Source organism: Dysidea avara, chromosome 12 (genome assembly GCF_963678975.1).
Source record: "Dysidea avara chromosome 12, odDysAvar1.4, whole genome shotgun sequence".
NCBI classification, from domain to species: Eukaryota; Metazoa; Porifera; class Demospongiae; order Dictyoceratida; family Dysideidae; genus Dysidea; species Dysidea avara.
Window position 1 is genome coordinate 8,154,921 of NC_089283.1, and position 17,185 is coordinate 8,172,105.

Consider the following 17,185-nt stretch of genomic DNA (forward strand, 5'->3'; position numbering starts at 1 on the left):
AGTAGCAATATCTTCGAATTTATATAACACAGAAGACTACTTCTACTCTTGTGAGTACTTCCTAAAACATTAATACTTAGTTGCAGTGCGCTATAAGTCTGGTTCCCTGGATAATGGTGGCTACGCATCGAGGGACCATAGATAATATACCCACCTGGATATGAAACTAATCACGTGCGCGCATGAGTTTCTATTGGGATTCAATACCCTATCCTAGTTTCGCGCGTAAAAAAAGAAGCCGTATGGTTTGTGGCCTAGCCAGCTGATAAACGCTTACAAGTGCTGCAAGTAGTTTGTTTAGGTGGTTTTGTGGATTGTTCTCTGGTTGAAGCCACTTATCGTAAGTGGGTTTATTATGTTGATATTGTGGTCAGTCATATTTGTCAACGCATTGCTCGCTAATGTATTGGTTGAGCTGTAATGTCGTTGCTAAATCTTGCTTTGTTACTCTGTAACGTGTGTTATTATCCCTGTTTTGAATGGATTCGGTGTTGTTTGCTGCATGCGTTTGTTCCATGCAATCAATTTTGTCACCACATTCATTTGGTGCCTGTATAACCCAGAGATTTAAAACTCACATGATTTAATCTTTGTACATTATACTGTGTTATAAAGCAAATACCATAGCCACAGTGTATTTTACTACAGATTTATATTATCATGAAATCAGTGTATTGAAATGTTGTATTTATCACTAGCTATAGCCCTCACTCTCCCTGCATATCACTTGATGTACGCCTGATGCCCAGAACACAGAGGAAGCATGGTAAAGGCCCCAGAAGCAAGGCTCGTATAGGTCGTAGATATAAAAACAACTTGTGGAGCAGAAAACAGACCAGCTTGGATAATGAATTTGGATCAACTAGATTGGAAGATGAAAGCGGGAAGCCACCAGATAGTAGCAGGGAGCCATCACATGATAACAGGGCTGAGCCACGTGAAGATAACAGGAAGCCACCAGATGATAGCAGGGAACCACCAGATGATAGCAGGGAGCAACCACATGATAACTGGGCTGAGCCACGTGGAGATAGCAGAGAGCCACCAGATGATAGCAGGGAGCCACTAGGAGGTAGTGGTGAACCAGTGCTGGGTGTTTCATTAGGTGCTTGTGTCAGAGCTGGCACCCAATGTTCCTGTAAGTTGTAGCGTAGACATTGTGATATTAATGCTCTTGTTTAGTAATTATTAGTAATTAATAGTGTACAGTCACTGTTAATTGATGTGTTTTTGTATAGGCAGATGATTGTTCAGAAACAATGCAACTGCAAGCCTCTGTTCAGGTATTGTCATTAGTGTATATTGTGGTAGAAACTATCTTGATGTGCAATAGGAATCTCTTGACTCTTGTGCTCAGTTATTAGCTCTGAATGGACTACCAGAAGGGTGGTTCTTTAGCTATACTCAAGTGGAGTTAAGAATATTTGAAACTTTCAGTCAGTGTCATCTCAAACCACTAATCATATTACGGCTTTTGTTAATTAAAGAAGATCTTACCTGGGAAGTTCATGTTGCTGACCATGCTGTTCCCTATCAATGTGCTATTCTTGACCAATTTCCCTCATCTATGAATAACGAAAGTTTGTTAAGTTTGATTGGTGCTGTTTCCTCTGCTAGTGTTTGTCAGGGAAATTTTTGATGTCAGATATATTGCCATGGCCAGGATTTGGAAAGGAATTTTCACATCACAAGGTGGAGAAGTTGTGGCTTACTTAGATCAATCATTTTGCATAACGGTCAATGGAGAACAGCACAGTACAACCGTTCGACATGCTAAATGTGAACTGCTAATTGCTGGCGATCTGTGTGCTCCATGTTATGGATTTCGTAACACACTTCGAGCATTGTTTTCTAAGCTCAGAAACAGGTCAGTTGTTCCATCTGTGTATACCAACACAAGATTTTTAAGAACACCACAAAAGAGTGCTCGCATAAAATCACTCCAGAAAGCTTTACACATTAAAACCAGGCAATTAAAGCAGTTGAGAATGAGGCTAGACAGCATACTGGAAAGCAATGGAGTGGTTGTGGCAGATGATCTCAGATGTGATTTAGAAAAGGTTGTAGACAGCCATCAAGTACTGGAAGAAGATGAATTTAAGCGGGTATTTTGGGAACAGCAGGTAGGCTGTGTACCTATGAAAAATGTAAAGACTACAACTTTCTGTGTTTTAGGTTGCTGCATGGAAAGCAAAGAAGACCGGAGTTCGATGGCACCCTTTATTCATATGATGGTGTTTAAATATTATACTAACATCAAGCAAAACATACCAGATAATTCGAGAATCTGGCTTTATTTGTTTGCCATCACAGCGAACTCTTAAAGACTACACACATTGGACCAAATTGCAACCTGGCTTTAATGCAGACTTATTCAATCATATGATCCAAGAAGCTAAGGTAGATCAGATGAAGGATTGGGAAAGGTCTGATCATGGTTACTAATTAAGGTTTTTGTATTTTAATTTGTGTACAGATACGTTATTTTGGTGTTAGATGAAATGAAGATCCGTGCTGACTTGGTGTTCAACAAGATGTCTGGGGAGATTACCGGCTTTGTTGATTATGGAGCAGGAACCCTAGAGCACAAGTTTACACAGTTACAGCAACAATGCAAGCAGCAAAAACTTTCTGACAGAGAAGTAGCAACACATATGCTAACCGTGATGGTCAGGGGGTTAACTTTTCATTTGGATTTACCAATTACTCATTTTGCAACAACAAGTGTGATAATTCAAGTGTAAATTGTAGATGATAATTTTTGTAGGTGCAACAGCAGAGCAGCTCATGCCTGTTGTGTGGAGGGCCATCAGGATGTTGCAACTTGCTGGTTTGACAGTTGTTTCTGTGGTTGCAGATGGTGCTTCTAGTAACCAAAAATTTTTCCGAATGCATAATATTTCAGAATACCAGAAATCTGGTGTTACATACAAAGCACCAAATATCAGTCGGAGTGGCCACTTTGTGTATCTCATGCCAGATGCACCACATTTGTTGAAGACAATCCGTAATGCATGGTACAATTCACAAGCTAAAGGAACCCGGAATTTGATAGTAAGAGTAAATCTGATATATATGTTATTCATGTTAATTTGTATGGCAGAATGATGGACATGAGATAAAGTGGGCACGTTTGGTAGAATTGTGTGAGAAAACAGTTGCTGAGACTGGGCTGTACATTGGAAAAAAACTGACTCGTGAACACATACAACTGACATCTTATTCACGTATGAATGTGCGACTAGCAGCTCAGGTATGAGATACTATCCCTTGTTTTATGTTCATTATAGTTATTTATGTTTAGGTATTGAGTACTTCAGTTGCCAATGGTTTCCAGACCCTAAGGACACTGAAGGAGTCTACCCTTGATACCACAGCAACAGAGATGTTTTGCAGAATTTTTGACAAGTTTTTGACATATGCAACACACGCTCTGTAGATGAACATATAATCAAAAAAAAAAGCCTAACGTCAAACCATTTTATGAAGCTGGTGATGAAAGGCTTGAGGTAGTTCATATATTTTCCTTGGTCTAGACAATACAATACTTGGTGTTTACATTATAGTGGTTGGAAGGGACCCTGCTTAAGTATTTGGATGACTGGCAGAAATGGGTGGAAGGCAATGAGAAGATTCCTGCTGGAGCCAAGAAATACTGTTTATTACCAGACCAGACTGTGGAAGGAATAAAGATTTGTGGTAAGTGTCACTGCATTTTAAAGGTGATGCTAAAAAGCTGTTATTGTTTAGTTCAATAACTGAGAGAAGTAATCAAGTTTCTATTGGATCAAAATGGAATAGAGTATGTGTTGACAGAGCGCTTTAATCAGGACCTGTTGGAGATTCTCCATTGCAAGCCAGCTTGTGGAGCAGTACAAATTAGCTACTAAAAAGAACATCAAAGGTACAAAAGGAACAAGAAAAGAATTACATTAGTACAATCATTATGTTAGTAATTAAACATTGTCACATTGTTATAAATTTAATTTCTTTTCAAGTCAGAATAACAGTAATTAATTAAAATTAAGTTGTTTGCATTTACGCTTGGGTAAGGGTCTGGACAATGGGGATAATGAGCCCATGCTCTTTCTTTTCTTGGCAATGTTGCTACTCCTGCCACAGGCTAAAGACTTTTGAACTACCAGTGCCTGGGCATTCTCCAAGCACTGCTTCATAGATGGGTTGTCATTGCGGAAACCCCTGGATCTCTGCTGGCCAAAGAAGATCCTCTAATAGTAAACCACTCTTGAGCGACTTCTCGTAAAGTGACATCTTTACTTTTTCATCAGAAATATCAGTAGAGATTTCCCACAGGAACTTTACATTTTCATCACAAACCACCTCACACATCACCTTTTCTTTTTGCTCACCTGCTGCAATAAGCCTATAGGTGATCATCTCAATGGCGACAAAGCACCTATATGTATCATCAGATACATGCCGCAAGTCTCCCCTATCATTAGTGCAGGTCCACGTTTTGACATAGTCCAGGTATGAGCTGGTGTCCTGAGGGATGTCCCCAACAGCATCTTGCCCAACCATGGACAATAATGCCCCCACAATTTTAACTGCCCTTTCTTCTGTGCTCTGCCGATGTTTATTGATTAGTTTATAAACAACATATCCTGCGGCATAGTAAATAGCATTTTCTTCAATCTGCGACAACTGGCGTGTTGACTCTGCCTCAGTGGGTACTAGCTGGTCTTCTGCATTATCAACTTGAAATAATCTGTCCACAATCGTCTATGTATATATAAATGTATTTATGCTCGGTAAGCATAGACATAATATACTCCACATGGATATGAAACTAGGAAGCGCACTCATTCTACACTACTAGACAGCTTTAGTACGATAATATTATTATAAATTTAAAAGATTAAAACAATGGTTCAAAATACTTGCCAGCAAAGTATATTATTCAGCTACACATGTACAGTTGGCATTTCTTGATATCACACCAAATGAACATACTCAAAGGCCTCTAGCCTAGCCAGGTACGGTCAAGAGATGTGACCTGCCTACTGATAAAAAGTTACAGTGTAACCGGCTAACCTGCCACAATATGATGTCGTTCATGCTGCCTTCTTCCTCGGTCCCTAGTCGCTGCAGCACAATAGGCAACCTCTCTACTTGATATAAGTATGTAGCTTGAAACAACTTTTGTTTAGCGGTCACCGTCTTCCTCTTCTCCTGTATTTCTTCGCGTATTAACTTGTACATAGCACAAAAATCATTGTTCTCTTTAACACACAAACCGTCGATTGTCACCAAAATGTTTTTACATCGATCAGACTGAATCTTATAAGTCTTCAGAAAAATAAATATCTCGCAGGACTTCTTGGAAACCAACTAACTGTGCCTTCTGTGACGGATTCTTACCTTTAGCCGCCATATCTGCATTATTAAACCATAGATACTAAACAATAGTGTAGTGGGCGCGCGAAACCAGCCTATAACCGGGGGCGCTTATTAGTTTCATATCCAGGTGGGTATACTATATGGTGGGTATATTATCTATGGAGGGACACACCTACAAACCAGGCCCTACCGCTAATTAACCACCCCCTTTCGCGAGAAAGGCTTACCAACGACCAAACAAACATTCTCACATATTGACATTTTACAGAAATGTATTGTGAATGGCGTATTTCACTATCCCGTTTTCGAAGGGGGTAACAATGATCCGGCGAACGCGTTTGTATTGAAGTTATTGGCTCACGTGAGATGATTCCAATCCCGGGCACTTGTCTGTATATCCATAGATATTATAACACCTGGATTGGAAACGGTTTTCGCGGACCCAATATACCCTGTAGTTATGACGTAGGCACTCTTGAAACAATCCCTGTTATCCGCGCTAGGGAAAAATAATTACCTTTGGACGCTGAAAAGTCACTCGAGAATCTGAAAACTGATGAGTTATCGACGTGGTTAGTCATATTATAACATGTTGTACACGCTAGTCCAGTTTTTGTACGAAAAAAGTGCATATTCACGTTTTGAAAAATGCGCCATTTTTGCTTCCTCTCTCTTTCACTGGAGCAAGCAAAAATTCTAAAGTGTTTTATGTCACGAATTTATGCTGTATTGATGCGCTATTCAATAGTGATACTGTACTGTGAGTTTAGAGGTGTTATTGTAACAAATTCGCGACTTGTGCCAAATTTTAGCCAGTGGTATCTTTTTGTCTGTTTCACAAATGGGCGTGAAACTATCCCGACAAGCATCTTTTGATCGTTTTGAGTCGCCGAGGTGATTGTCTGTGATAAAATACATCACTTAGGCTATATTTTGAGTTGGTATCTGTAGTAGATTAAGAACAACAGACCATCCATTGGTTTCATGCCAACAATCTTTGCTTCCTTGTGTATGGACCCTAAATGTGAGTCATTCTTCTAGATACAAGTTCAGTTTTAATGGTGCCACAATATGTAAGGATGTGAGGTAAAGAGTTTTAATCGTGCTAAGTGTGTTAGTTCAAAATTTCATTGTAACCAACCTGGTGTAAATTTGAAGGTGACAATGATTATTTGGTTAGTGCATGTACCATCATTACTGCTGTAAATATGCACAAATAAGAAGGGCAAGGAATAGTGAAACTGTTGCGAATGTTGAAGTGCTGATCATTTGGTACATTTGTCTGGCCATTGTTCTGAAATTTTGTGGCACTATCATGTCCACAGTAATTTACTATACTAAGGCCATACCAAATTAATCATGTATTTCATGGATTGTTTGCCCTCTAGTAGTGAGCCAGCAGGTTTTGATAGTTATATGACTGCTCTATTAGAGTATCTTGATCTTGACTGGTGCAAAAAAGCTGAAGTCCTTCCATAATAAAGTGACGGAGCTCCATTACCTTCCCCTTGGCTACTACACCTGTTACTGCTTGCACAATATTTTATTTTTGAGTTTGCCAAAACAGTGACCCACCGCATCCGCATCCCTGAATTTGTCATGGCCTAAGCTGATCACTGGTTTTATATTTTTGTTGTATAGTTGTACTACACAAAAGCAACTTGAGCTGTGAAAAGGGTTCCAGCCTTCGAAAGCCTGGGTAAATAAAGCTGTGCACCAAGAGAAATTAAAGTAAAGTAGTGCTGACCCAGTCTGGGTGGTAAAGGCTTTAGCTCCATTGGTTGTACAGTAAATAGTTAGTTGTTAGTTTGGCTGGTTAATTTTCAACTATGTTTGAGTATGTAGTAGTGTAAGGGACTGTAAGTCCACACTTTTTACATTGCCACTCGTAACTGGCCTTGTGCAACGGTTTTCAAAAATTGACAATAACAAGCCAAAAAGAAACCAAACTATACAGTGCCATGATATCACATGTTTTACCCCATCAAACAGGACCTGAGGACACTAGGCACCATCTGTAAATATACGTAATTTGAAGGCCCGTATCACATACAAGTGAGAACCACATGACTTATTGTGGTGTATGACTTACATACGGTCCCTTACGCTATATGCTGATGTAGTACACTACTAATACCATACAAAGTACATGTTGTGTTCTTGTGTATTTATTAATCAACTCATTATTGTATTTAGTAGATAATTGTGTATCACTTTTAATGCTGTATAGGATTGTGTTTGTGTCAGCAAGTATACATGGAGAAGTGTCAGCAAGGAAAGGATGTAACGTTAAGTCATCATCTTGATTGATTCTGTGGTGTGTACTTAATGGAGATGGACTAAGATATTCAGTAAAGACTTGGATAGCAACTGCAGTTGTCAGAAGAAAATGTTTCTCCATAATTAGATTGTTATGACTCCCCTTGTGGGAAGTGTGTTCATGGTTGTGTGTGTGTGCCTGTGTGATAAACTATATTATTGTTAATATGGCCGGGTAGTGCATGAATTGACTAGGACCAATTTTCCCGGCGAAACAGTCATCGAGACCGTTCGTTTAGTCAGAGGTGTGATGAAGTAACTCTAATACAACACACGCTATTCTATTACAACGCACAGCTGTTGACAAAATTAGTCATTGGTTGTGTAGCGCGGCTAGTTTCCCATATATACTTGAATTGACTGGCTTCCCAATGAAATTGTGCACCTACGGCTAAGTAAAGAAACCCTTCCATTTCTTCGCCAACACATAAAATAGCCGTGTATTCGGTCCTTCCTGAAGCTTGACCTCCAGTCCTCCACACTTCCGGTAACACGGAGTGTTTCAACGCGCGAACTCCGTTTCCAATCCCGGTCTTTTAAGTAATATACTATCTATGGTCGAACCCACATGGCGCCTAGGTGCAAAATAATCTCGTGATCCACATGACGTCACGAAAATGCGCGTTATGCGTCAAGTAAACACTATGGTCTGGGGGCAATGCTATGACTCTGTATAGGAAATAACTAACATGCCTACACCCTATAAACACCCCAGAATTATGCTTGCACACTTCAGTTCTGTGTATAGTCTACAGATGATTAAACTTGTAACAAATTTGATCACATAAATCTTACAACATTTGATTGGGAGTTATAAAATGTCATTTGACTCCGTAATATAAACTTCATATTGCCAAGTCAGAGGTTTAGGGGTATAGTCTTTTACTGAGGAGCTTGGCAGATGCGATTCACACAAATTTTCTTGGGATCATTCTGGGCACAGTTCAAACAAGTCCCACAGCTACTTGCTCTACATCCTTCACAAGCGTTACACCTTTTCCTATTCCTTCCTAAATATGTGAACCATCAACAATGATTATAAGGATACTGTACATGTACAATGGACACATACAGTATGGCATACAGTTATGTCACTGAACAATTACATACCGTAAATCAGGAAAATTATGGCGTGCAAAATTTTCATCTATCAAAATTTTGATGCAACACATTTCATCATTGGCATAATCGACAAAAAAATTTTGACAGAATAACTATATGTTAATATTAGTATGCGCAAATTATTCGTGTCGTCACTTTACTTTTCCTCAATATAGCCAGCGGCGAAAAATTTTTGATGACAAAATTTTTCTGGTTTACGGACACAACAGAAATTTATGAAAATAAAAGAATTGCAGTGGAACCCAGACCTCACTTATCCGGATTCTTGGTTAACGTTAACCAAATTACAGTAATGACTGCTCTATTAGAATAGTGACTGTTCTATTAGGATAGTCTAATGCTTTATGGCTATTTACACAGTTTCACACATACGACTTTTTCAGACTTATGGACCACCCCTGGTCCCAAGGGGCTCGGATAACTGAGGTTCCACTGCAATAAGATTTTACTGGGCTAGAGCAACAGGGCATATAAAGTGTATATGAACCAGTGTCCCCTTATACAGAAAACCATCAGTTGGTAGATATTCACTATGTATTTGGAAGGCTTGCAAGTGCACTCCTGATATTTACAACCCAACCTTGGTTTCCTATGTGTATTGTGCAGCCAGAAATTTTCAAAAATGATTTTTTTTTCTTCCAATTTTACAAGTGATGACAGGTTTGTAAAAATACAATCACAAATATGTGAGCTTACAATGCCACTTTCGAGTTGAGGCAACAAAAAATTTTGCTTTTGGAAAATCAAAATCAGTTTTTACACATTTCTATAAAATAAAAATCTGCCTATTCATTTATGTACTGTACGATACAAAATTTGGTATGAGAAAATTTTGAAAACAAAAACAAAAAAAACTTCCGATTATTAGCCAACCAAATAATCAGAATGCAATAAGCATTCACCAAACTGTTATCCACCAGATTCTACTTATAGTTAAATCACCAAAATTTTCTCGTACAAAATTGTCAATAGTTCATACATTGTATATACATAGGTTTACTACACATCAGGCAGCCAATACAACATCATTACAACACATGTGGTTGCATGGGATCATTTTGGGGTTAACATGTACACATTCACAACGGAGAATTATATTATATGAACTACATAATAAAGTAAGTGTGTTGAGTGTTCTTAATCCTGACTGTTCTATTAGAGAACTTCAATATATGTGACTGTCTCTGGTAAAACCGGTCTTATCACCCATTTAAAAGTATCGAGAAACGTCGGTTTTAAATATTCAGAGTATTGTAGCTGGCCAATGGCGATAGCTACAAACACACGTTTTACAACAATTTCTTACCTTCCAGATCATCCACTGAAGTAGTCAACAACTAAGTTTCCCGCCATTTTAGACCGAGGTTGACTGTATCAGGCGAGCTCCAAAAGGGTGGGAGATGGGGGCCCTGGAAGGCGGGCAAGATGGTGTTCAAACATTGAAAAGAAACGTGTTGGGATGAATTAGGCCAAGTTACGGGCCATTCAGGGCTCAAAACTGGCTAAAATGAAAGGAAATTTACAGTACAGGTCACTGTCCAACACCATGGAGCTGTACAGTCACACACAGCCATCTTCTCGTTGGCCAGGGCTCCATCAAGACCCCAGACCACCTGTACGGCTCGCTACTGTGCTTTAAAAAAACAGCCAGTAAAAGCAGACCACTTTACTCTGGTCGACTGTGAAAGTGAAATTTGATAGTGCATTCATTAAGCTTTGTGTTTGTGTGAAAAAAATCAAACTTCCTGTCTTGGGTGAAAAGACTGGTTTTCGCAGATCCAGTCACATATATAAAAGTTAGTAAATCTGTCCACACTAATGGACCTCTATCATTAATTTTCACACTAACACAATATTCACCTGGTGAACTGGTACCAACATAAGACATCACTACAAAAATGATAACAATAAACATAACATGTCATGTTACTATTATCACAGGTGCTATATACTCACCTGGTGTAGTAGCATTTTTGGGTAGTACTATAAGAACAGATGGTGTAAATATATAAATACACGTGCATAGTTTACCTGTTGAGCTACCAGTAACACATTGTATTCCTACAATTGGATAGTAATATATAACAGTATGATATTCATGTCTGTACCTTGTGGACTAGTAGCAACAAGACTGTGTGTCCCTTTATTAGCTGTAAAGTGAATATGTATCCTACACTAGTACAGTACTTGTGTAATTCTACCACTTAAAGTTACAGCTGATAAGCCATTCAATAAGGAAAAACTGATGACAATTATGCCCACTTTTAAGTGGCAAATATTACACCACAACCTCACCTGAGAAATGTCCATGTGCAGTAGCTCCAACAGCATTCATAACTATCAAATAAAAAATTCATAAATGACAATCAACTACTCTAATAGAACATACACTAGTACTAGTTAGAATGTACCATATTTCCTTGCATAAAAGATTCCTTCCCATCCGGCCTGTAAATGAATAGGGCAACTGGGATTTATTTTGGATTGGTCCAACCGACACCCAATGTTTAATTGAAGAACAGGATTACTGTAATGGTAAGCACAGATACAGTGTGTTGACTCTATAAACAAGGCTTAAAATGACCAGATGTTTATTTTCCAAAGGTGCTGGAACCCCCCCACCCCCAGCTTATAATCGAGACAATCGGATGCAGCTTCATACAAAGAAATATGGTACACTTGTTGACAAAATTCTCTAATAAAACAGTCACTACTATCATACAGATAATTTATGGTTCAGATTTGGATAACCAAGTCCTGTATTATTGCTGCTTACCTGTTTGGTTATACACAAGACTCATAGCCACTGTAACAGACAAGTGGAATGAGCATTAATGTAAAATAATAAATTCACCTGCTGGGTTAATCGTAGCAACACTAGCTTGCTGAAGTCCTGCAGATGGGCAGTGAACAATGTGTAACTCTTACACAAAATTATTTACCAGAACTAGTTGCAGCAACACTGTGAGGTACTGGAAAGGAGAACAGTGTAAAGTTAAACATAATGCTGTAGTAGTAGCACCTTAAGGTTACGGAATAGTTTAAAATGCGTGGGCGGAACAAATTACAAAACCTGCTTTTCACCAAGCAGGGATAAATAATTTCAACAACTGTGTTGTGTTAGCAATACAACTAATTGTGCTTGTTTGTTTTTACTACAGAACAACGACTGTCCTTGGGTGTGTGGTCAGCCAAAAACCAGACTAACAGATTACTGAATCCTTATAATTTCTACACAAGTGACTAAACAACTAAAATATCTAGGTCCTGTGGAAGCGTTACTGGTTGTATAGACGTTTTGGAGTGAAACAAGCTCTTTGAAGGCTTGTATCTGAGTCACTGGGAATTAAGAAACACGCCAAAAACGCTTCCACAGGACCTAATAAATTTAATATACAGTATCACTATGCCCCAGAAATGCCAATAGAGCCTACAGCTTTTGCTGTATTTGGTGGGCGGAAAAACATGGTAGTGACAGCTGGAGCTGAGCTATGTACGGGCTGGCTTACTTGTGTTACTACAACAAATTGTAGTGTTCCACCTGCCTCAAACTACACTGTAGCTACATAAAAACATTAAATATGAAGGGCTTCACCTTCATTTAAAACTTGTCACGCTACTAGACTGGTTTTATGGGCTTCTTAAAAAGAATCGATAGGCATTCAAAATTTTGAATGATTGCCCGTGACTATACTGTAACCTTAAGTGTGAAGACTTAAGAGCCGCACAGTGCTAATAAACAATTTGGCAGTTAGCCTTACAAAATGTGCCTTGAACACTGATTGGCTATCAGTACATGTCAGCCATTACGGGAATTAAAATTATAATCTCTCTCTTTCATGCACTGATAACCTAGTTTGGTTGTTCATTGTACCAGACAAAAGTAACTTTAATGGCACTGCAGTGCTTGAACAATAAAGTACCTGAGATTACCAACATCGTTGGGTATTCAGATTGTGTATATACTATCATATACTTACCAGGTGTGGTGTACACAAGGCTTCTGCCTATTGTTTAGGGAGGGAAATATAAAGTTAAGACATTTAACATATATGTATACAGTGTAACATACCTGGCATAGTAACAGCAGTATATTGAGCTATTGAAATTAAAGCACATTAATAAATACAGTGAACCCTCGGTTATCTGAACCCCTTTGTTCTCAGGCAATAATAAGTGTTCAGATTGTTCAGATAACTGAAGCCCATACATTTATATACAGAGCTCTCCTGAAATACTCTAATAGAACATACACCTATATTCAAAATACTCTAATAGAACAGTCATTTCCAATTTCGGATAAACAAGGGTCGGATAGCCAAGGGGTCGACTGGTAACAGTGCTGTGGCTAGCTATTAATATATAGGGGTAACATGAGTATTGTATCTATGTACATGCCTGGATGGTTTTAGGAATACTTAAAAAGTTATAGATCTAAATTTATGTTTGCTAAAATTGATTCCTACTTTAGATCCTGAAATCCAATATTTTTACCCCATTTTATTGATACACACTTGACTGATACTCGATTGTATGGTGGTCTATAAGTTATTCTTATGTATGTTTGTAAAACTAGTTCTATGAGGTATTATACACTCATCACAAGTATTGTTGGTATAAGATATGGCTTGTGGTCACTAGACAAATAACCAAAGTACACCCAGACTCATTACCATTGATATGGATTATGGCAAAACAGCCCTTATGTGTAATTGAATATATTTAGGAAATAGAGTTGCACTAAAATAAGATCAGTATTATTTTGGCTATCAAATAGACAATCATTATTACAAGCAATACAACCTGTACATGTTTTATACAGCACATTCAGCATCATTTACCTGGTCGGTTGGTGGTGTTCTGAGTCACTACAGATGTACCTGTACAATCATAATAATGTACAACATGAAGTGCACAGTACACATGTACATACCTGGTTTATGTGTAGCATTGACTGGGGTAACTAGTTGATCAAACAAAAAAAAACAAACACAATAGTACAGTATAACTGTATATTAGGGATCATGAAGGTTTACATTTTCTCAGAATAAAATATTGACCAGAAACCAGCCTCACAATACCTTTACGGCACCTTGGCAGTATTGGTTAGTATAATCAAGCCCAAAAGTGCCTACAGTATGACCAAAAACAATTCCAATAGGTTGCCACTAAATTTAAATTATTTTTAAGTGGAATTTTCTACTGCCTGAATGACTTACATACTTACTAATGCCTTCAAAATAAGCATAATTCGATAACTTTCAATGTTGCTTCAGCCTGATTGGTGCCTTTTGGCATACCACAGTATGTACAGTACAATGCATGGACTTATGTACCTGTGTCCACCTTTGTGTTTCACGTACAGTATCCTTGCTGACAACGCTAGGCTTTCGTGGTAGCTAGCGCATGATGGCTTCCCTACATTTGTAACGGAAATCATCCATATTTTCTGTAATGTTTAGACTGATTGTAGAGGTGCTTCTTTAAGTGTTCTTCATTTGTGATGCTGTGTAATGGGCTGAAAATATGTATGTACGTAGCTGAAAACGAAGCATAATGTCCACTTCACTTTTCAACCAGTAATTGATAGATGGTCGGAGCCGGGGTGCATGTTCACGCAATAACATTAAGTCTGACATCATTTTTTCTTTTGATGAATTATAAAATTATGCACAAACATACCAATGTTACAAAAAAAGTACAAAGGAATTTTAAAGTAGTGAAACAAGGGAAGTCACCTACACCTTCAGATATACTAGTGGACATTCAATCCTGACTTCGACTATACCCCGCATGACGTCAAAATTGCTTGGAGGTTGTTTCTTCTTGTTAGATTAAGATAGGGTTGTAGTGACTTTGTACAGAATTTCTGAACTGCCATACCATTGAGCAACAGGTGTTTGACAGTCCAAAAATGTTGTAGTCGTAAACTTTTGAAGTTAGCATGTCCTTTGAGTTAAAAGGGTATGTGTCCTTTATGTACACATGCTAAAATGAACAGCTTTTGTCTACAAAATTTTGTGTGCAAGGAAACATATGGTTGACTTTAAAAATACTTTTTATGTAATTTGTGGTTTAAAGTGGTTTGTTCGAGCTGCACTTCCTTGACAGTGCATAACAAAATAATTAATGAATTATGAAATAATACAATAACTAAACTGGCTGATAAGATTATGCATTAGCGCAGATAATTAAGTAATAGGTAAATTTAACGTATGTACTAGGAACAGGGATAGCAACTGGGCGGTTTTAGAATTAACATAACGTAAACATGCATCATTTTCATCTATAACGTTTATCAAAAAATATTGGCAAAGCATTCCGATGTGACCAATAGCTTCATGCATGTGTATTAAAGTAAAGTTTAAAAAAAAGCGTGGATCCTCTAATGATAAAAATTGTGTTTCAATTTAAGTATTTTGTCTGTTCTATTAGAGTTATATAAGTACAGTATGCTTTATTCATACAAAATAAATATTCTCCGTCATATTCTAAACAGATTTGTACCTATGCTAGAGACAGCAGTGTCTAGATAACTGAGGATCTACCAAAGGAGTGTAACAGGAATACCTGTAACTGGCTGGCTTGTCATAATGGTTTTACATAATAGAAACCATATAAAGTCTACACACACAAAAATACATGCGTACCTGGTTTGCTAGTAACAATACTCTGAGTCACTACAAAATGAAGACATCTAGTAAACATACAAGAGCATACTGAAGTATTATTACCTGGTCGACTTGTAACACTGTTCTGGGTAGCTGTTCAGAAACACACACAGTATAAAAATCTGAAATGCAAACCATAGTAGTGTTTACCTGATTTACTCGTACCAATAGTCTGAGCTGCTATACAATGATAATAAAATTACACAATAACATATACTACTGTATTACTGTACCTGCAGCTGGCCTGCTTGTTATAGTAGTTTGAGTTACTATTGAGAGGAAACATGTACAAACAGTTGTGTGAATACAAAACCAAATATAAACGTATGTACTACCTGATTGGCTTGTAGTAATGATACTCTGAGTTGCTATACGAACATATAATGTAGTTTAAATATACAGCACAGCTATCAGTATTGTTGAACGTACTTGGTCGACCGGTAACAGCATTCTGAACTGCTATACAGAGAAATACATGCCATTACTATGAAGTCTGCAACATGAAATAATACAGCGTTTACCTGGTCTAATAGCAGCAACAGGTTGAGTTGTTGCTATAAGTACAAATGTGGAATCAACTATTGACTTGTATTGTTACGTATATACACTGTGCATCCCATTCATGTTACCTCAGGCATCAAAGGATTTACAATTGTTGATCATGAACATGGGACCCACATACTAACTAAAACTGCATGGTTTACACTTTGTTCAGTTTGTCACTTTCAGTCACTTTAATTTTAATGTTGTTAAGTACTAAATAAAAATGTACACATTTTTCTTGCACGTGTATGCAATCCAAAGCTCATGTTGCACACAAGTGCTAAGCCGTAATGTGAATAAAAACAGATGGGTAGAATTTGTGTTGTTAGTAACCTGGCATATATATGTAATATCACATAAAGGATCTGGTTTAATTGCTTAATTTTTCTGAACACCTGTTTCATGATGAAACAAAGTGCTAACAGTAAAACTAAACTAGCATTCTCCAGAGCAAAAGGAATTTCAAAATCTTCATTTCATGTCTGTGCTCCCTAAGGGATGGGAGATATGAGGGTTCAAAATGGATGTGCAGTTCACTCCCAGTTTTTGCCTTTGCCCTGGTCTTAGGTAGGATTAGTAAGACATTACTTATCCAGCAATGGATTTGTGTGTTTATGGGGAACGTGATGGTACAAGTTACATCTTCGTATAATAAAGTTAATGACCTTTAATATAAGTGCCTATAGTATTTTTCCTACATCACCATTCTACAAATCAATCTTCCTGTTGTTGCCACCTTGTAGCGCTGTAGCCTAAATCTCTTGGCTTCTAGGGCTGAAACTTAAGTTGACCTTGTTATCTAGATAAAGAAAATGTGATAAAATAGATTTCGAAAAAGGCACGAACATGTGGGTTCTTGTAGATCCATGGCCAGTCACATAAGCTCTCTTTACGAAATAAACGCCTCAGGCTTCGTTTAAATGGTTGGTCCAAAATCACTTAAAATGCTCAGACATTTATACAGATACGGTAAATACGGTATACCATTATCTAGACATAAAGTATAGCGACAACAGCCTAAATGTTCTGCTAGGTAAGCAGTGTATAAAGGACATTTCCTGCAGACCCATATCCTTTCACCTTACCATACAACATACTCACCAGGTTTGCTTTTACTTTTTGCCTGGCTAGTCTTCATCACTATAAGTTGTGGAAGATGTACTGATGAT

The 17,185-nt window shown here is 37.9% G+C and overlaps 2 protein-coding genes and 1 long non-coding RNA gene across 3 annotated transcripts; 1 reads left to right on the forward strand and 2 right to left on the reverse strand.

Moving 5' to 3' along the window:
• Nucleotides 1-3,838: 3,838 nt before the first annotated feature.
• LOC136240335 (uncharacterized) lies at nt 3,839-5,429 on the reverse strand. The gene is made up of 2 exons (XM_066031286.1): nt 5,056-5,429; nt 3,839-4,743 (listed from the first exon to the last, which is right to left on the reverse strand). The coding sequence occupies exons 1-2, from the start codon at nt 5,221-5,223 to the stop codon at nt 4,186-4,188; spliced, it is 726 nt and encodes a 241-aa protein (XP_065887358.1). The 5' UTR covers nt 5,224-5,429; the 3' UTR covers nt 3,839-4,185.
• A 116-nt stretch (nt 5,430-5,545) lies between these two features.
• LOC136240337 (uncharacterized) lies at nt 5,546-7,846 on the forward strand. The gene is made up of 2 exons (XR_010693769.1): nt 5,546-5,933; nt 7,592-7,846. It is a non-coding gene; the product is annotated as an uncharacterized lncRNA (long non-coding RNA).
• A 570-nt stretch (nt 7,847-8,416) lies between these two features.
• On the reverse strand, nt 8,417-17,154 carry LOC136240336 (salivary glue protein Sgs-3-like). The gene is made up of 20 exons (XM_066031287.1): nt 17,118-17,154; nt 15,995-16,027; nt 15,903-15,932; nt 15,809-15,841; nt 15,707-15,742; nt 15,624-15,653; nt 15,537-15,566; nt 15,453-15,482; nt 13,644-13,682; nt 12,875-12,901; nt 12,783-12,809; nt 11,745-11,774; nt 11,657-11,695; nt 11,579-11,608; nt 11,098-11,139; nt 10,911-10,952; nt 10,834-10,863; nt 10,759-10,785; nt 10,663-10,692; nt 8,417-8,690 (listed from the first exon to the last, which is right to left on the reverse strand). The coding sequence occupies exons 1-20, from the start codon at nt 17,152-17,154 to the stop codon at nt 8,563-8,565; spliced, it is 750 nt and encodes a 249-aa protein (XP_065887359.1). The 3' UTR covers nt 8,417-8,562.
• Between the last annotated feature and the right edge of the window lie 31 nt (nt 17,155-17,185).